At 41.2% G+C, this 21,234-nt stretch overlaps 1 protein-coding gene across 1 annotated transcript; it reads left to right on the top strand.

Moving 5' to 3' along the window:
* The first annotated feature begins 722 nt into the window (after positions 1-722).
* LOC117654313 lies at positions 723-7,904 on the top strand. The gene is made up of 4 exons (XM_034400892.1): positions 723-803; positions 1,070-1,192; positions 6,379-6,483; positions 7,749-7,904. Exons 1-4 carry the CDS (start codon positions 755-757, stop codon positions 7,832-7,834), a joined length of 363 nt encoding a protein of 120 aa, XP_034256783.1. The 5' UTR covers positions 723-754; the 3' UTR covers positions 7,835-7,904.
* Positions 7,905-21,234: the final 13,330 nt, after the last annotated feature.

Here is a 21,234-nt window from a genome sequence, read left to right as displayed (position 1 = left end):
GCGTTGTCTCATTTTAGTTTAGTGGTGGCTTGAACCTGATTTCATTGAGGTAAGTCCTCACCAATGAAGAGTTCTAAAGGGAATGGCATATGCGTGGCTATTAGTTTCGTCTTGAGGGTTAAGTTACACTCACTCAAAGTTTGTTTGAATCAAGATTGCTCAGTGACGGCGGTGTTGCTCGGTGTTGCTGCTGAGAAGGCAGAAGCGGGGAGTCAGAGGGGGTGAGACATAGCTAGCCTGTTAAAGGGATCGTAGCGGAACAAGTGACACAGTCTGTATAGAGTACTCCAAAGAAGCTCTGGCACGGAAGAGGAGGAACAAAAACGGAAGTAGGAAATTCCAGTTTATTTGATAAGTATACGCTGGGCATGAGTTCCGCAGCGTATATTTCTCATTACAACTGGAATTCCTTACTTCCGTTTTTGTACTTCTTCCAGGCCAGAGCTTTTGAGGAGTACTCCATTCCATCCCGCTGACTGTTACGGGTGACCTTTCCTTGATCTGTTCTGTTAGGTGTGAAGAGCGTCCAGATCGTGTGTTCGTCAGAGGAACGCGGCTTCGATTCAGGTTCTGACCCTCCTCCCCTAGAGAGGAGTTCTGCCCGAAGCCCAACCAACTCTCGGCCTTTGCTGTTGACGGACTGCCCTCTGACGTGTTCAGCCCGACCAAGAGCACTTCCCACCTCACTTTGGTAAGAAACCAATCAACAAGTAGACACTTCAAGCAGGGCCATGTAGTGAAGAACAAGAAGTTCATGGACCGGATACAGGATATGAAATTGGCCTTTTCGGAGGATTTAATAAGTTTAAGTCAAATTTAGTCTAAAACTTACCTACCTTGAACTTCAGATTGAGAATAAACACTCGTCATCAAATTGAGTACTCCAAAGACGCTCTGGCCCGGAAGAAGAAGAACAATAACGGAAGTAAGAAATTGCAGTTTCTATGAGAAATATGCGCAGCGTATATTTCTCATAGATACTGCAATAATCTACTTCCGTTTTTGGTCTTCTTCTTCTTCCGGGCCAGAGCTTCTTAGGAGTGCTCTATAAGTAAACGTTCTTTGACAGCTGGTTCCAGCTTATGTTCTTCACTTCAGGCCTTGCTAGGTGTGCCTATTGTGAGTGTAGGGTTTATACAATCTGCTGATGAACCTGCAGTCCCGTGTTCATCTCGTTCATCAAAGAGGATCCGTACGTTGCCCGGGTTGTTAAACGAACCTCTGAACCGGAAGTCAAGGGCAAATGTATAAATCGAAACCGCCTCTGCGCATGAGCACAGCGGTTTTAGTTCCAACTTCTATGACTTCCGGTCCAGAGATTCTTTGAACCACCCTGACGAAACGTATTCTTCTCAGTTCTCGAGGGGCTAACGTCCAGTCTGGAAGTAGACATAGTGACTACAGCCAATCGGCAGATTCGTTAGCGAGACATCTACCCTTGTTCTGTTGTTATACCCTGCCGAATCTTAAAACTCAAAGTGCATGCTCCGCATAGGTAAACTGGCCCAAATTTTCGTACGTAGTTGTGACAACCGCTATCGACCTTCCGGGCCGATCATCTGAATCTTTCGAAGCTCCTCATGTATCCGGCCTTCCGATTGATTTAGTCTTGGTGTAACGTTCAGTCACCGTAGCTGCTCTCGTTCACATATTCAGAGTGCGCAACGGCACACACATTGACAAAAATTATAAACCACCAGGCAAGTAGCGTGTAATGTCTAAGCCACTTCTCCGTCGTGTTTATACATCCCTTCTGATCGGGAAGAAGGTACTCCAGAGCAGAGGAGGCCTGGACCGGAAGCACAGAGTCGCTAACTTTACCGGAAGCTCAGAGTCGCTAACTGTACCGGAAACTTAGAGGCGCTTAGAGGTTAACGTGCTTCTTTTAATGCGCCACAGTTTATTTACGTAGTGTAGCTTTCCGATTACGTGAAATAGGGTCCTTCGCAGAAGAAATAGAACGGAAGTTGCTAAGAATGAAGAAGAAAAAGGCATGCGCAGAGTACTCCAAAGAAGCTCTGGCCCGGAAGATGATCAAAAACGGAAGTAAGAAATTGCAGTTTCTATCAGAAGTTTACGTTGCGCATGAGGTCCGCGGCGTATATTTCTCATAGTAACTGCAATTACTTAATTCCTTTATAGTTCTTCTTCCGGGCCAGACCTTCTTTGAAGTACTCCTTATGAGAGAATGAGCGTCGTCTGCGTTACCGTTCTGCCGCTTCCGCAGTCATATCCTCACACAAGTTAGGTGTTTGTCTTTGATTTCTTTGCAACTTCCGGTCCAGCTCTTCGCCGAAGTCCCCTATTAACCCGATTGACCATTGGGGCCACGGCGCCACGCCTCGAACTCCGAACCTTTTTTTTGAATGAGTTCCTGACCAAGACAACGGCTCCTTGTTTCCGGTCCAGGCCTCTCTGTGGTATCCTATCGAGCCTTTTTTTACCGGTGGAGAAGCGGCTCGTGGCTTCCGACCCGGACATCCCCAGGAATATTATCAACCGCAGGCACTCAGTTTTATAAAGACCAAAGTATATCTGTGAGTTATTTCTTCAGGAACATATTCTTCAAGTATTGATCCTACGATTCAGGACTATATTTCGTATAAACATTTCCTCTGGTCGATTCCTCATTGCGGTGCTGCTTTTCCACTGAGCTTCTTCTCTACGTTAGTGTAGTTACGTCATAGAGTGCCTTTAGGACCCGTATCTTAACTATCCCTAGCTGGTTCCAGTTGTGATTTCAATGGGCATATGTATACATGCGCTCTCCTGTTACCACATAGTTACGTCCGGAGCTATTCCGATTTAGCTTTGATATCTTTCACGAACGGCAGAACACCTAAGTCGCCATTTCATGTGAACTTGCAGTTGGAAAGGCAAACCTTAAGCTCTGGTAGTTCGACTTAAGCCAACGGGTGTTTGTCTTCGCTTCTTTAATTGTTAACTTTTCTGAAGGCAAGATGCAAGGGTTCATCTCTCCGAAATCTCTCTCTTTGCCGAATTGGAACGAAAACTGGAGGGGGAAGCTCTGGCCTAGCCCTATCGGTCATTTAAAGTCGTCCTTTGGCCTCGTTTCCTGCCTGGAAAACACGGGGAACTGTTCGTCAAAAAAGGAAAGCAGGAAAATATCTAAAGAAACACCGGGGCATTTTACGTCGAACTATCGTGGTCCAAAACGTACTTGCTCAGATCCGGCCCCCAGTGTTTTCTATAATAGCCTATCGCCTTAGAAACAACCACTTAAATTTTTTATAGGGGAAAAATCAGAATTTTGCCCATAGTAATTTTTGGGAATTTCAAATAAAATTTCAAACCTTTTTATGAGTTGTTAAAAATTGTCCTTATTGGCGCTCAAATAGGCTGAAAACTGTTAGGGACGGCAACATAATCTGGTGAAAAACAAGTTTGGGACCCCAGCCTTTACCAAAGAGGACCTTTTTGACAAAATTCACCGATGTTTTAATTCCCTAAATACGTCACCTTACTTTTCGACCATGTTGGCATCAAAGGACCTGAAGAAGTGCACTAGCTGTCAGCAAAATATTGGGGATGGCAACCCATTAACACCTGAAATATTGTCAAAACAACCTTCAAAGGTATTTTGATTTTTCCCCAAAATTAACTAAATGGGACCGATATTGGTCCTGTGCGTTCAAATGTTTGCCTGGTGTCTGTCCTAACACTCTGGAACCATTTCGAGGTGAGGGTCAGCATTACAAGAATTTAGGCATTACATAGCAAGAAAACGTTGGCCTAGACTCTTGTAATGCTGACACCTCGAAATGGTTCCAGGAGTGTCAAGACAGACACTAGGATAACATTTCAATGCACGGGACCAATACAGGTGCCATTTAGTTAATTTTTGGGGAAACACCTAGATATCTTTGAGAGTTATTTGTCAATATCTGTAGTGTTTATGGATTGCCATCCTCAATAAATTGCTGACAGAGTACCCCGTATCACTCAACCAAAAATGTCCTGTAAATGCCGTTAATTTATTACCAGTTTTTACTGTAGGTCAATTCACAGCGTTTACTGTGATCTGCTCACGGGATTCACTGTGATCTTGTTCACGGTGTTCACTGTGATCTGATCCCCGGTAAACACTGTGAGTTTGACGCCACTGAGCACCGAAGTACTGCCAATCAGGCTCCAATTTACGGCGTTTACTGTGGCCAGATCACAGTGAACACTGTGGCCAGATCACAGCCCGGGTGGAAGGATCTGCAGTTAAAACTATATGACAAAACAGGAGTTTTTCTGTTGTGAAATGTATTGTTTTAAGTGAAAAAAAAATTAAAAAATCAAGAAGTTAAAAGTAACTTTTAAGAGAAAAAAAATTGTAGTTAAACTGTAGTCAACTGCAGTAAAACTGCAGTTTAACTATGCAAAAACTACCAGTTATTTGGAACAACTATAGTTTCTCCCTCATTTTCGTGCTAGTTAAACTGCAGTCAAACTGCAGTTCAACCTTAGTTTCGAACAACTTAAAAGCCATTTGAAATAACTAGAAAGAGAGTAGTTGCGGTTCAGTTTCCGAAAAGAGAGTGAAAATTCAAAATAGAGCCTCAGCCCTGTTTTCATTTTGCCACCTTAGGTGTTGTCACCCTTAGGTGTTACAGAGTGCAGTCACCTCCTCTCGGAGTTGATCACTCGTAAAAAATGTAGTTCGCATCGAGGACTGATGCACTTGAGGGCACAGCGATCGGTGCCTAATCAAACTACGACCCGTAGCCGTACGCGAGAGGAAAGTTGTACTCAAAGTTATTTCCCTAATATTCCACCTATCGAGGTCAATCCTTTTGTGGTAGAGTCATAGCATCTCAAATATTTGCCCTGCACAGAGTTTGATCCAAAAATATTCCTCTGATCGGCTGCAAGAACACTTTTAACTCGAAGACGTAAATGATGCGACACTAGCGCCACCTAGCGGATGATGCACTAAGTGTCCATTTTTGCGGTAGTCAATATGCTTTGCTCCAACTTCACTCAACGAAAGTGTTATTTAATACTACTAGCATGTAATATTATGTTTATTTTAAAAAGGGTATATGAAGGACTTAACAGAATTACTTTGATTTAAGATAAAAAAAAATAAAAACTCAGAATTTTTCTACATTTTTTAAACTACAAGCAATTTTAGAGTAATCCCATGTAAAGTTGTAGTCCTCTTCATGACAAACTTGCATTTTATGACCAATTTTAATTTTAAACTATCAGTATAAAAAATGTAAGCGCAAAATATTTTGGACCTTTGCGACAAGTCAGTTTACGTAAACTTGTCGCAGACTTAAGGTTACTTTGTCTCTTTAGGGAGGCTAACTTTAAAAAAGGGGAAACTTGCATAAATTTTTAAACAGCGAACAACTATACCATTTAAAGTAAAGCCAACTGTATTAGCTATAAACCATAAACGTTTGCTTTTAACCTGATACTTTTTTTAAAGGGAGACGACAAAAAATTCAACGTAAACCTCAACTGCTTTAAAAGCAATGAAACAGCCACTGTAATTTTGAGTTCCCCTAGTGGTATGTAACTTTTACTTGATACAACTAGAAGATTGCATAAGAAGTATGGAAACGTACTAGTTTTGAGACATAACTATCAACGTTAGTATGGTGATAAGAGAATATGTTTAAAATACATACTAAGTATGGAAACATACTAGATGAGAGACAGTTTTTGAATAATTATTTTCAGCAGTCGCTTTACTTCCAGAAATGGATATTAAGTAAATTGTAACTGAAACTTAAACTGAACCTCCAACTGAACTTCAAATCAACACTAAAACTACATTGTGAACTGACAGAAAACTACAATTTCAACTGCAAAGTGGAATTGTATTTAGTCTTCAGTTTCTTTTTAAAACTAACTTTAGTTCGGGAACTGCAGTTTTGGTACTGTAGTTGAAACTACAGTTTAACTAAAGATCCTTCCACCCGGGAGTGAACACTGTGACCGAGATCACAGTGAACGCCGTGAACTAGTTCACAGCAAACGCCGTGAATTGCATAACAGCAAACATTGGTAATAAATTAACGGCGTTGACAGAACATTTTTTGTAGAGTGTAAGGGTCCTTTGAAGCCTATACGGTCGAAAATAAGTATAACTTCGGTCTGGCCAATGGGTCTTTTTCACTTCCGGTTTTGGATATCTCATCTCCACCTCTCAGAGAATCCGTATCGTGACTCATTTTAAGCACAACAAGGGTATTTCGGAGAAGAGCTGGAACGAAAATCATGAAGAAGGGAAGTGAGACCGAGAATATACCTTCTAGAAGTGGTAGAACAGCGATCTATTTTCCACTTGCATTTCAGCTGTTCTCCGAAGTGCCCTCTTTAATATCTGTTAACTTGTCGTTTTCTTTGTTGCCACAGAACATGGCGGTGATCCAACGACTGAGCTGGCTCCCTCGCTTGGACCGGGGCTGCTGGTGCTGCCCTCTGGAGACGTTCTGTTTGGTCTTTGGGTACTTTTCTGTGGTGAGTACAGGGGGCCTTCTGAACACTGTTAGAAATTAGGTCCGAAATTCTGTGGAGAAAAACCCTACAACCACGTTCATGGAGACTATTCATTTTCCATCTTTTGTCGGAGAGCATTACTTGGGTCCTGATGGGAGGTAAAATGCATGTCTTTTCTCAGAGTTGTTAAAGAGGGCTTCGCCGAAGCATTCGTTAGTCTGAAATGGTCAAAGAAGAACAATCTCCTCCGAGCTCATTTTACTTCTATCCTGTAGGTTTCCCTAAATTTTATGAAAACTGGGCTAAACAAGTAGTGGTTCACCTTTCCCTCATTTTTTAACTGGTTGCCAACCTTTTTTTTTTTCGTGATTTCCTGATAGTGAAGCATGCATTTTTGTTCAAAATTCCGAAACTTTTCGGAGAAAGCCCGGAGTTTGCCTTTATGGAGAGCTCTATGCAGAGGTTTCGGAAAAACTCCATGATTTTTCTATTTTTTCTCGGAAATTTCTGACAGTGAGTTAGTTAAATGCTCAGTTAAGTTAACGATCCCTGGAAATGAAGCATTCACTGGACATTTCCCTATGCATTCAGAGAGGGGAAAACTTCGCGGATGAGCCCGTTACACTTTGTTTTAATGATTTGAGAACACACAACTGCTTTGTTTGCCTCTAGAATCTAGTTACCATTTCGAACCAGTCAAGTTCGCCTGATTCGTAACTGTTTTAGCAGGGTTATGTCAGCCACGTTTTAGCAAGGCAACAACGTTACTTGATAATCCGTAATGCGAACTAGGACTTCTTTCCATTCTGAATACTATTTTATGCAGCTGCCATCAAACGTTATTTTTTTGACAGAGATGGCCATAATTTTACTTTACAGTTATCTCAGAGGAAAGTTCCATTGCTCTCATTCAATGTTATGTCACAGTTTTTCTGTGCAGATGAACTCTTTGTACGATAAACTGCACTTAAAAGTACTTATGGACAGTATGTTTCCACAATACAGACAGTTTTGTGGGAAGACAGTTGATCCAGGAAGTGCACTCTCACTCCAGGAACGTGACATCACGTTGAAACGAACGTGACAAAATGTCCGTTCGTTTGAGCACTGTGCCACAATCGTTTGGGTGTGAATCGGCCAAAAATTAGCTTTTTCACTTTCAAAATAACGTGACATTCCTGGAATGAGTGTGTGGGTGAAATAAGGGAATAATTTGACTTCACGAGAAAAAAACTGAGTGTACAGCTTTCCAGATTGTTCTCGAATATGCAACTGTTCTTTTTCAGGTGACGAGCCTGGTCGTTATGGTGGCGATGTTAGTGGCCATCTCAGTCGGTACTCCTTACGATTGGGGCTTCCTGATCGTCGCTAGAGTGATTTTGGCCATGACTTTCGAGGGCTTCATCTGCTTCGTGCTCTCTGTCATCTGTATCATGGGAGTGCATCAGGTAATTATTTATTGTATTTCTTGCCAATGATGACAGTCCACGGGCATTCGAAGTGTGGACCAGTAAAGCGAAAAAGAGAGTGAACTCGGCGAACCTATACCTAAATTGAGTGTATATCTCGAAAAGTACCCAATATAAGATCTATCGCGCAAGATCAGGTTGATCTCTCACATGGTTTTATGGTTAAACGGGTGATAAATGGCTTGCTTTACTGATCCCTGACTCAAAATAGTTTTGTTGATATTTAAGAAGTGCTGTCACAGGGTTATATTCTTTTTTAAAATTAGTTCACTTGCACCAAAACTCCACCCAGTAGTTTTAACCGTGATCCTCCAACCGTTTATGAGTATTGAACTGCTTTCATGCCACAACTGTAGCCAGTGCACAATCTCTTATTTCTCAGAAATGCGTGAGATTTCAGGGTTCAAATCGTTCATGTGCGTCCTTAATTTAGAGAGGTACTGTTGATGTGCCCTAAGACAAGTTGAAGTCAGACTCTGTTGTACAGGGGGCATTCCATGACTACGGGGCCACTTTCGTAGGTGACCATCTCCGATCTTGATGCAATTTGGGTCACTTATAGTACCCCCCAAGAAAGAATTTTGTGCAAAATCTCAGTCGGATCGGACAAAAACTTCCGGAGATATCGAGGTTTTAGTGTTTTTTCAAAAATCACCTAAAATCTATTGAGGAAAATGACATGATATTACGTTTTGCATCGTGCCATCGTTAATATTTGAGCTACAGCAAAACACAGAGGTTCGTTGGAAGCGCAAAAGAATGGGGAATCAGAATATGTGATTGGATTTGAGATTCGAGTGCCCTACACTATGAAAATCTTGACAAATACAAAAAAACCCTAATTTTTTTTGCCAATGTTTAAGGCTCTGGGTAACGGACACCCACATCCAGAAAGTCAAATCTGAATAGCGCAAAATGTAGCCCAAACCTTTAACTTTCGATTGCTATGTAGAAAAAAGGTGGGTATGGGGGTCGTTTAGGCTGTGCAGCTTCTCGAAAGTGGAGATGCACACTCGAAAAACGTGAAAAAAATTAGCTAATTTTTCGTCCGAGCCTTGCTGTTCTGCTATCCATGGTCACTCCCTCTTCAGTCATACCTCATTTTAAGCGTTTTTTCTTTGCGAATCCAAAACTGCCCTTGGAAATGAGATCCGAGGCACCAGAAAGGCTGTGGAGCTGATTTAGTGAAAGCACAACATTTTCTCAAGGAACATTTTTCAGGAAAAAATGGCTATTTTCAACGCCATAAAGAGGACTGTTAGACAACTCGTATCAGAGCTCCCAAGGCGTCATTCTACTCAGAAAAATGTCCTCTTTCGATAGAAAAAATAAAAAGTTTGGGTATTTGCATCCTTCACCTACTAAATTCGGTTTTATTGAAAAAAGAGCACTTTTGGAGGATTCGGCTTGCGTCGGACTGAGCCCCAGCCAACAGATTACGTACTGCGAGTTCGCCCTGGACCACCAGGACATGCAACCAGCATGTGTTTCGGAAAATATTGGTTAACCGCCGTCTTATGCACCCTTCGGAACCGCCCCGCCCCGCCCTGCCCCGCCCCGCCCCGGGTGCGGGGCTCTCTCTCTCTTTTCCAGTCTTGAGCGCCTGTGGAGCAGAGGGTAGGCTATGCACCCTTCGGAACCGCCCCACCCCGCCCCGCCCCGCCCCGCCCCACCTCGCCCCACCCCGCCCCGCCCCGCCCCGGATACTTTTAATTAGCTGGCCAAGGAAAGTATCTTCTTGGTATGCCTTCAGATTAATGCCAAAATGCCGTTAAAGCGTGCTGTCAAGTCTGCGGAAAAGCATAAAGAAAAAGTATCTCCTTTAACTATAGCTTAATAAAAGAATCTTCTTTAACACTACTACCCTCAATCTTCAATGTTATTGACTATGGTATGCCTTCAGATTAACTCTAAAATGCCGTTGAAGCGTGCTGTCAAATCTGCTGGGACTGACGTCAGAAAACTCAAACTTGTTTTTGTACCCAAATGCTGACTGAAACGCCTGAAACAACCCTTACCCTGCCGTGCAACAATAACTAACAACAACAACACCCACCCCCACGTGTAGATATCACGGCGAGGTGGCGGGGTGTAGTACTGGTCCGATCGCCCAGAGCGCGCTGCCTGTCCCACTCTTCCGGGGCAAGGTCGGCCACCCTGTCATCACTAGTGCGTTGCAGGTCTGCTTGTTGTTGGCCTACCTGACAGGCGCTAGGGTCCCCTGACCTTAGAAAAGCAACCCGGAAACTTGCTTTGAGCCGAAAACACCTAAGAGAGCGCCCAGTGTGGTATCGAGTTCGGCCGTCACTACAATTAGGTGAAATACGTGGTTGCAGGGGTTCACGAAAATGACTCGTTCTCGGGAACGAAGCCGAACACATTTTTTGGTTAACATTTTCGTTTAGGGAAGGGTTTAAGCTATCTTTTAAGCCCAGATTGGTCAAAATCGGTTGAGGATCTAGGAAATGGCGCTAATTTGAAAACTTCACTAAAGTTTTAAACTTATAAAAAGTTTTTGGACATTAAAACTTCAAAGACAAAAAAGATTCAGTTTTTCATCCCCTTTCCAAATCTGGTCTCGGATTGGACCTACGACCAATGGTTGCTGAGATATTGCCCTCCAAAGTTGCGTTGTTCCGATATTCAGCAAAAAAGTAAATTGGCCATAGCCCAGCCCCTGGGGGGCCGGACCCCAAACCAAGTACCGATTATTTCATGGGACCATAGGGGTAACAAACCCTGAAAACGAGAACCGGATCGGAGCCCATGGTGGCTAAGGCCTGGTTGACTTCACATGGAATGTCCCAGGTGCTAAAGCCTGGAAAAGAGAGAGAGCCCCGTCGCCGCGCCCGGGGCGGGGCGGGGCGGGGTGGGGCGAGGTGGGGCGGGGCGGGGCGGGGCGGGGTGGGAGTCGGGATGTTTGTTGCTCCAGGTGTCTCTGCACCTGGAGTTGACACCCGGCTGAGCGAGCTCAGATGATCGGGATCACCTCACGCACTTCCCTAACTAGGGGATGGTAACTAAATTCAAATAGCTTGTATGAAAGTCACTAAACCATAAGCACTTACTAGAGGTCTATGCCTCTTGAGGGCCGGAACTCGTCTGTCCGCTCGGCGCCCGCTCTGGTCAGACTCGCGCTGCCCAGGGCGTCGCGCCGAGCGGCGATCGGATGTCATCGCGGCTTCCTCTCCAGTGCCCGCGGGATTCAAACCTCCGCGGTTCCCCGACATCCCCCCGGTTGGAAAGAATATCGTCTCGATGTTAAAAACGGCACTGGAGACGAAGTCGCGATGCCTTTGAATTTAATTAGCATTTACGTTTACCTAAACTATCGCAAAAAGTTTGAGTTATTTTGACTAAGTGCTTGTGGTTTAGTTTCTGTTTATTGTATTAAAATCATCATCAGTGGTTGCACTATACAAACTTCAATTTAAAAGTCTTAAATGATAACTTCTATTTGATGGCATCACAACACTGCAATTTCTGACCTGGATTGACATTGGTTCAGCCTACTCTCTCCCCCCCTTTCTCTTGACGACCGTCTCGGCGTTGAATCTTGGTCTTGAGGGCTGAGTGAAGACTCGATGCTCGCAGTCCTTGGTCTGAAATCAGCTGCACCGGGGTTGATTCTTCTTCCCGGTGTGTAGTACGTCCGGGCCAGTGCCTCCAGAGGAGCCCATGGCTTCCTGTGGGGCAGAGCTGTGATGGCGCGCCAAACACCTTCCATACACAAACTCCCAACCACGACTCTTCCTCGCTATGCGACTGGAGTGTGTGTTGTCTGGACTTGTTGCCCGTTCTTGAGGTCCTCCTTTGGCTGAGACGATATTAATCGTTTTATTAAACAATTTGTTTGTTTAAAGCCTTGGTAAAAGGATGGAAGACCGGGGCCCCTGCAATGCAATGTCCCCTGGCTAGGGTCCGCAAAGCGTTCCCGTCCGGCCGCCTCCACTTAGGACTTGGCATGGGGCAGTCTTACAGACTGTGCGCCTCCTTATAGGACTTGACAACAATTGCGCATTGCTGGTTGGACAATGGTTGGTGTGGGCCGAAGTTGGAGGAAGATTGCAAACTTTCACCTTTGTCAACCCAGAACCAGAACTGCTTTTAGTCTACTTGAAATTTTTGTATACAAAACAAAATACGAACTGTCTTAATTTGTGCTGCCTTAACTGAAAGCTAACCACTCTTTGTGACCAAATATAACACACGAAAATGATAGTAAATTAACTACGTTATTACGAATTGCTAGAAATAATTCCATAACTCAGAATCATCTAAATCTACAATCTACGTCTACGAATAAATGAATTTCTAATACAAAAGAAATTAAAAATTAAAAAAAAATTATGACATTACATTCTCAAAGTGCTGTAGTTTGCACAGGAGCCGCCGCTACTTTCCTTAAAAAACGACGCACGGGTGGTGTTTGTACTAAAACGTAAGGGTCTACGTTTTCCACATCGGTATTATCTGGTTGCTTCTTTCGAACGCAAGATGCTAAACATTGACAACATTTGAACAATTTTGTACAAATACCACATTTGTCCTGTAGATACAATGATGACAATACCAAACCTAAAAAGAATAGTGCCAGCCACATTATTATTTCAAGTTTTCCACCGTTAAATAGTGGCAATTTTTTCCATTCTTTTAATTCAACTGGCTGCACTGTGGCACATTCCAATTCAGGCATTGTAAAATTTGTATTAATTTTTGTCGCTACTACCGCTTTTGGATGAAACAAATCTAAGGACCGAAAATTGTCCGTAGCCCACTCTGTTTCAATGTGTATCTGAGATACACCGCTAGGAACATTGCAGATAGGATTAGAATGAACAAGAATTTCTCTTGAGTGTGATGCCTCCTGAAGTGTGCATTCACACGGCAAGCCTACCTCTACTCGCCCATTACTTGTGGGTGGTATTGATTTTACTAGTTTACTTGCACAAATTACATTAATTGATGTGGCCGGATTGAGTAGAGCATATTTGTGCTCATTGACAATTTGAACAGTAGATGACGAAACGTCTTTACATAACAGTGGGCACGCTTTACCTGCCATTTCAGAATCAGTCGCTTTTAACAAATGGTGGATACAAGTCGTGAGATGCTCCGGAGAGTTATGTCGAGGCAAAAAATAGGCCGACACGCCTTCAATTTTTTCTGCATTTTCCAAATTTCGCACCTCAACTCCATCTGTGGCAATTTGCATCTGCTTTTCAACAATTTGGCATGTTTTACCTTCAACCAGAAACTTCATCGGTCGTAATGATACCACTTTCCAACTGGTTAATTTAGTAACTATTGGTACTTTTATGCTAATCTTAAGCTGTTCAATTTGCTGCAAGGTACATGTACATGTTTTTAACTTAAAGTATTCCTGAGTTTGAGTACTGGGATACAACAATTTAAGGCCTGATGCCTGCAACAATTCTTCTTCTTTTAGCAATAAATTCCTTAACTCTTCATTGTTGACAATGATTTTCGGGATTGTTTTTTCTTTACAACTGTTACTTATGGCCTTTAGCGATAACAAATGTGTCTGCATTAGATTTACATAAGCTTGCAGTACCATTGAGCCTAGACTTTTTGAAAAAACGACATCACTGCCGTAACTACTGTTTGCGACTGTCTCTGCAAGAACATTGTAAGCCTGTGTATAATAATTCATTTGCTTTTTGAGCGATGCTGTAAGACCTTCTAACTGTTTAACATTTTGGTTTGTTGCATTTACAATTTTGTTTGTAGTTTCCCCTATATTTTTAACGTTTTCACCTAAAACATTTACATTTTTGATAACCTTATCCAAATCAGCGTCGGTAACCGTCCCTTCAATATAATGGCGAATTCTTCCAATTACCGGGAGCAAAGAGTCTCGTTTACGCCTAACATTTTGAATTTTGTCAACATTTCCAAACACTTTGTTGAGTTCCTTCAGTATAGCGTAACTAGTTACATCCAATGATCTTGTTGCTTTACAGAAATTAATATACTCTGTTGACAAGTTTAGCTCTTTACAGTTATCTGGTCGCAATGTAAGGTTTCCGAAGTCCATTGAAGGAAGGTTTGCTGAGATCGAAACAGAGAGGTATCCGGTAGCAATTTGAAAATCAGTTGAACTGACTTGTATAGCTTTTGTTTCTGTTATTACAAGTTGTTCTGCCGTTGTAACGCTTATAAGCACTACACTTAGTAACCACGGCGTTAACGCCATGGTGATCGAGAAGGCTTGCACAAGAACAATGCTGTAAGGAAAAATGACATGGATTAATGATGATGCGACGGCTCGACCCTCAGTTGGCTGCTAAATACAATTTGCCTCAAAATTTTGCCTACACACTAAGGGTTTAAATATACTAAAAAAAAACTGCTAAGAAACTGAAATCTAATCTACTCTACTGATGACGAGCATCATTCTACTCCCTCTACGACTAATTGTTACCCTAAAGAAAAGTGATTAGTAAACTCTGGAAAAATTAGTGAGCTAAATCAAAGCGCTTAGCACCCTGGAATGTACCAATACACTGTCAAGGCTGTTTGATAATTTTGAAAAATAAAGAAACCAAAACTGACACAACAACAACAACAAAACAATTTCCAATTTAGACCTGCAATTCAGGCGGGCGTTCATAATATGGCTGAATGTTGACTACATGAAACTCTTTCACGACATCTCTCTCAACTCCATGTGAGTCCTTTTCACGCACCATTACATAATAGAAATGACCGGATTTTTTTCCAACAATTTTGTAAGGTCCGACCCACATGACTTTCTTATTTGGCCAAGAAATATCGTCAGTTTCATTGCGTACTCGCACTATTTGCCCAATGGTGTATGTTGTTTCTTTGCGGTTCCTGTCATATGATGCTTTGTTTTTGGCTTGTGCTTCTTCAATCCGAAACTTCAAATCTTTTAAGAATTTGGTGTGTCTATTAATTTTGACGTCTAGCTTTTCACCAGTGTCCGGAAGAAGCTGTAGTATTCCAGGTAATACTGGATTGAACCCATGAACTGCATAGAAAGGACTGCATTTGATTGTGGCGTGGTAGTTGATGTTGTAAATAAATGTTGCAAACTGTAAGTATGACTCCCAGTCTTCACCAAATTGAAGGAGAAATTCACTGAGTATCTTTTTTAATGACTGAATTGACCTTTCACATTGCCCATTGCAATGTGGTACTTTTCTGAAAGCACTATGGAAGATGTTCCATTTGTTGAGCATTTCTTGGAAAGCAAAAGCTGTAAAATAAGATGCACTGTCAGATGTATATGAGTCACAAAGGCCAAACTGTAGTGTGAAATTTTCTAAGCACTCTATGGCGTTAGCCGTGTCTGCTGTTCTGACTGGCTTTGTCCACATGTATTTTGTATAAGCGTCGACAATGACGCAAAAGTGTTTGTTTTTGTTTTTGCTTGCTTTGAATTCACCAACAAAGTCACATGAAATTTGTGAAAACATTTTAGAAGGTAATACAGGTTTTAACAATCCAGATTTAATTTTAGGGTTGCTATCAGTGGTCATACAAAAATGGCAACTTTTTACGTACTGTGCTGCGTCGTAATTTAGTGTTTTCCACCAAAATGTTGTTTGAATGTTCTGAATCAAGTGTTTGGTTCGTCGGTGTCCACGATTATCGTGATATTCGGACAAAACATACTTGCGGCATGAGGTTGGTACTACCAAGAGGGATTTTGAATCGTAGTTTTTGTACAATATACCTTGTTTAAGCTCGAATTGTTTATGTTGAGTGTCTTCTGTGTTGGATTTAATTTGTTGAATTATTGTGGCCAATTCTGGGTCTGAATTTTGTAAATCTTTGACAATTGAAGATTTATTGAGAACAAACTTTATTAACTCTGACTCTTTGTGTTCTGTGTTTTGTTTGTCAAGCTGTCTGTCTTGTTCTTCTTTTTGTTGGTCTTTTACCTGTTGTGCCCTTGTTGTTACTGGAGTGACACTGCTTTCTCGTAGAATTCTTTCTGGAAATAATTCGTCTACCATCTCGTCTACTGTGTGTTTTGTTTCACCTACTGGATGTCTTGAAAGTGTGTCAGCATCAATGTTTTTCTTGCCTGGTCTATATTTTATCGTAAAATTAAATTGTGCTAGGAACATTATGTGTTTTGCTATGGGTCCTTCAGGTTTTTCAGTTTTTAATAGAGATTGTAGTGATTCGTGATCTGTTAACACCTCTGTCTCCACATTTCTGTTTTGTAGGTAACAACGAAAAACTACAAATGCGTACACCAGAGCTGCACATTCCAAATAGTAAATTGGCAGTTTCTTCTCTGAGGCTTTCAATTTTCTACTTGCAAATGCCACTGGTGCAAACCTGTTGTTTCTCGGATCTTTTTGATAGAGTGCACAACCCAAACCTTGATATGAAGCATCGACACAAACCCTGTTATTACATTTTGGATCATACAATTTTAACGATTGAGGATTTGACAATTTGCTTTTAAGTTGATCAAAGGACTCTTGTTCTTTTTGTTCCCATTTAAAAGGTACATCTTCCTTTAGAAGTTCATTGAGAGGTTGGGCAATTTTTGAATAATTTTCGATAAATCTTCGGTTATAGTTAAACACCCCTAAAACTGAACGCAATTTATCTTTATCTGCTGGCGCTTCGATTTTCTTTATTGCCTCAACTCGTTTTTGAGCTATGCTGACATTGACACCATCCAGTTCTAAGCCAAGAAACTTAACCTTCTTTTGAAAGAAAGTACTTTTTTGCTTATTTAACTTAACTTCAAATTTACGAAGTAACTGAAGATATTCCTCAAGGACTAACAAATGTTGTTCGAAAGTTTCTGTTCCAATGTGAGTGTCATCAAAATAGTTGACAACTTCCTTTTTCTGTTTCATGCCCATTAAAATGTGATCCATTGCTAAGGCATACAGAGCTGGTGCAACGCTTAATCCCTGTGGCATTCCTTTCCACCGAAAACGACTACCACTTGGTGAATCAAAAGCTGTTATGTCTCTGCATGAAGGGTGAAGAGTTAGTTGAGTATAACCAGAGCAATTGTCAGTTACGGAGTGCCAGTACTTGCCTTGAAAACTATCAATGAGTTCTTGTTGATCGGGAATTGGATATTTAATGTCTGTTAATATTTTGTTAGTTTTTCTAAAATCTTGAACCAAACGAAAAGATGGACACTCTTTCGTGTGATTTGGTTTTGTTACTACAAGAATTGGAGTGCAGTAAACAGATGTACAATACTCAATGAGATCTGCTTTCAGTAAATCTTTTATGTAATTTTCAACAAATGATTTTTCATCAGGAGACATACGGTAATTTCGTTGACGAACTATTTTGTTTTTATCGTATTGAATTCTTATCGGTGGGTATTTACAACGTTTTAGTTTGGAAACATGTGTAACAAACACATCATTGTATTCATTCAATAACTTTGTTACAGCGGTTTTTTGTTCTGGGTTTAAGTCTTCGTTAACGTTAAATTTTACATCTTTTGGAGTTTTATTAGTGTCTTTTTCACTAATTGCATTGACCAATGTTTGAGGAGGGAAAAAGATGTCCTCATACTCGACATCAACTGCCAAATTTATTTCCAAATCTAATGTAACTAGTTTATTGCTCAAGTTTGTTACTTGAACGAACTGATGCTTGTTTGGTGCTAAAACAAAATCCGAGACCATAACTTTGTAGTGACTTACTAATTTTGGATTTCCAACGAATGTTGTGTCTTTTTGGATTTGGTGAGGTGTAGTTGTAACTTTAACCCATTTAATTGTCCTGGGCAAAATTTTGACAATTTTAGCTGGTTTTACAAATGTTGGACCTGTGTACAACTGTTCTACTTGCATGTTTTCAAAAACATTATTAACATCATTTACCGGTCGATAGAATATTCCAAATGGCACTCGAACTTTTTCACCTGTTGTTGTGCAAAATGTTGCTTTAAGTGTTGCGTATGAAATGTCTGCTTTAACCCTAAGTAAAAATTTGTTTCCTAAAATTACGTTTTGAGAAATACCTTTGCACACATAGAAAACTGTAGTAAATTTCTTGTGACGTATTGCGAATTCTCCTTTCCAAATGCCAATTGTTCTGAGTGATTGCTTGTTGGCTGTTATGAGTGATTTGTTTGTTTTTATTATTTGTGATGTAGGAAGAACTGAACGTAAAGTGTTGTAATCGATGCAGTTAACATTGGCTCCTGTGTCCAAAAGTGCTGACACTGTGTCTGTATTAATTTTGATGTCCATCAGAGCCACCATCTCTTCCTGGTCTTCATCTTGCTCATCTATTTCAATTGTTGGAGACCCAATTCGTAATGCATCACTTGTCCGCTTGTTTCCCTTCCTTATGACTTGCACTTCCTTCACAATTCTTGGGTTAATTTTCTTGCTTTTCCTTGTTGTTTTCTTCTTTAAAATGACAAATGGTTCTTCTTTCTCTTCTACTGCATGTAGCACACCAAATTTATTGCTAAGGGGAATTTGGAATTCTTGAAGCTGGACCTGTCTTCTTACCGAATTTTGTCTCTTGCTGATCACTCCTGAAGTCTCTCTGGGTGGTACCGTTCTTTTTTCTTCTTTCTTCTGCCATCCCTTCTTCAAAGGTGTCTGCTTTACTGGGTTTGTATATACTTGTTCCCATTCTTGAGTATTTGGTGTTTGTTGAACTAATTTCGGAGTGGTACTTGCTTTGTGGACTGATTTGACTACAGACGCGTATGAAATGTTTGCTTTTTCATTTCTTTTTTCTTCTAAATAATCATATTTACCTTCATCTACACTTCCCCGAAAAGAGAGATGAATTTTTGGTTTTGTTTTGTTGCCAACACTCATCATTGAATTGTTTCTGTGAACAATGAACTGACAATCAAATACTGTTGCTGCTGCATGTAAATCTGCGAAGTCACCCATTCTATTTGGCGTGAAAGCAAATTTTTTGAACGCTGTTTTGGATGTGAACACATGACCCGCTTTGTCTACAGCAAACTCTTTATACTGGTCCCAATTTTGAAGAATATGGAAATTTATTTCTTTTCTAATTTCTGGGTAATTGCCTTGAATTCCATAAAGCCCATATGAAATAGCTCTAAACATGCATGACCCGTCGTGAACCATAGGAATTTCGGTGAAATCTTGTAGCTGTGCTGGTTCACTATGCTCCACAGCTACTTCTTGTAGTTTTTTGAACTTTTTTCGGAGTTGCTCTTGTCTTTTTTGGATTTCTTTTCTTTGCTGCTCTTCTTGGATGAGTGGTGTTTCTTGCCGCCTTTTCCTTTACTATTTTCATATTTCTTTGATTTCTTGTAGTGTTTTCTCTCCGAATGGGTACTTTCTCCACTGTCGCTGCTTGGCGACGATCCACGGCTTGTTGAAGACGCACCACTGGATGTATATCCACTTCCTTTCGACGTGTAACTGCTTCTCGACGAGCCTCTGCTTCTCGAAGAATCACGGCTGCTGCTGTTGTCATACCTGCTTTTGTGATGCTTCTTGTTGTTTGGCTTCTTGTGGTACTTGTTGTATGGGGTTACGTCTCTGTTCTTCAGCTTTCTGGAAGATTTTGATGGCTTGTTGAACAATCCCATTCCTTGGAACGTATTGATAACAGACTGAGTTACTTCTTTGTGAAGTTCTTGAGCCCATTGTACTCTCTGTGCTTGTGGGTCCGCTTCTCCTGCAATCTTGTCATATCTTCTTCTCGCTCCTTCCAAATTTACCAAACCAGTTGTTAAGTCTTTTACAGTTTTGTACACTATGGGTCTAATTTCCTTTTGCACATCCAAGGGAAGTCCATCAATGATGTATCGAATTTTGTCAATTTCCTTTGCTCTCAAATCCATTCTTGCTATCAAATCTAACTTGTCCATGATGTAATTTCTCATACTTTCATTAGGCTTCTTGACTCTGTTTTCCATTTTATTCCTGGCGTCTATGTCATCATAGTCACTTGTGAATGCATCAATCATTGCAGCTTTCAACTCAACCCATAAACAAGCTCTTGATTTTTCAGCTAAAAATCTTCTAAGCCAAGACTCTGCTTCTGAGTTTTTCACACATTCTTCCAAATAGGCCAATCTCTTTCGATTGCTGGCATCCATTTCATCCATCCTTTCTTCAAACCGGTTCAAAAAGTCCTGAACATTGATAGCATTGCTAAAGAGTGGGAGAGGAATTTTGGGTTCCCAGGCACGATGTTGTGTGTGCCGTCGGGGCCTTTCCTGCTTCCATTCAGTTCCAGAATCTGAATAATCTTCATAAAGTCGTTCTTCATCATACTGTTTTTCTTCACGTCTGTTTCTTGTGTATGATGTGTATTCCGGTTTACTGGTGTATGCTTTGTAATCTTGCGTTTCGTAGTGCCCTGGAGGTGGCCCATTGCCTTCATTTCTATCTGTGTATCCTTTGTACCAATTCGGCATGGTGTTCTGCCCTATTGCTGGCTTTCTGTAGTCCTTGCCTTCATCTTTCTTATTTTCGTAGCCTCCCCTCCAAGTAAATTTTGAATGTGCACCCGTAGATGAATTTCTGTAACCCCTGTTTTCTCCGTATCTGCCCAAATCTTTATGCACATTTTCAAAGACCTTGGTTATTGGGTCGTTCAGTGTAGATTGTTCTTCCACCGCACCACTTCTTTCTGAACCCCTACTCATTGCTGACAATCTTCCTGTTGCGTCTGCTGCTGACAATCCACATGACGCTTCAGCTGTGTCAGCTGTGTTCTTGTCTATAGCTTGAGCCATTTCCGTGTGAATGTTTATGTCCAAATTGTTTTGTGTGTGAAAGTTTTCTGAGAAATCGGTTTGTGCGGATTGTCTGAGAAAAACTTGATAAATGGCTAGAAAAACTTTCAAACCAGCCTTTCGGTCTTGAAAAACCTCTTCTGTGTGGTGTGCTGTGTCCCTCTGATACTTTGCAATGAATTCTTTGAGCAAATGTAGGTCAATCACAAACAAACTGGTGTTTTCTGAATTTGCTGCTGATGTGTCTGCAAAGGACAAGTGTGGCCCTAATTCTTCTGCAAATCTGATGTTGAGTTGTGTTTTGTAGTTTTGTTTGACTTCGTCACTTTCTTTCTGAAAATCTGGCCAGTACACTTCAATGTAGCTTAACACCGTGTTAATGCCCTGCGCAACGTTGTTGAGTTCCTGTTCAGTAATGTTTCTAAAATTGTTTAGTTGTAATTTTAAGCTGCTTGTCCCTGACCGTGCGCCAATGAGTTTCTCCAATTTCAAAAATGACGCAACCGTCTCGTCCTGTTCTTCTTCCAGTATGAAATCTGGGCAATAGTCAGCTGGTGCTGACTGGTGTTGGTGTAC

The sequence above is a fragment of the Thrips palmi genome, unplaced genomic scaffold (genome assembly GCF_012932325.1).
Source record: "Thrips palmi isolate BJ-2018 unplaced genomic scaffold, TpBJ-2018v1 HiC_scaffold_10, whole genome shotgun sequence".
Lineage (NCBI taxonomy): Eukaryota > Metazoa > Arthropoda > Insecta > Thysanoptera > Thripidae > Thrips > Thrips palmi.
This window is presented reverse-complemented; position numbering and strand designations above follow the sequence as displayed.

Coding starts and splice junctions, on each gene's coding strand:
- LOC117654313 (XM_034400892.1), top strand. CDS start 755: ATGGACCGGATACAGGATATGAAATTGGCCTTTTCGGAGGATTTAATA. Junction 1,193..6,378: donor TCGTTCATCAAAGAGGATCC/GTACGTTGCCCG, acceptor TTGTTGCCACAG/AACATGGCGGTGATCCAACG. Junction 6,484..7,748: donor TCTTTGGGTACTTTTCTGTG/GTGAGTACAGGG, acceptor GTTCTTTTTCAG/GTGACGAGCCTGGTCGTTAT.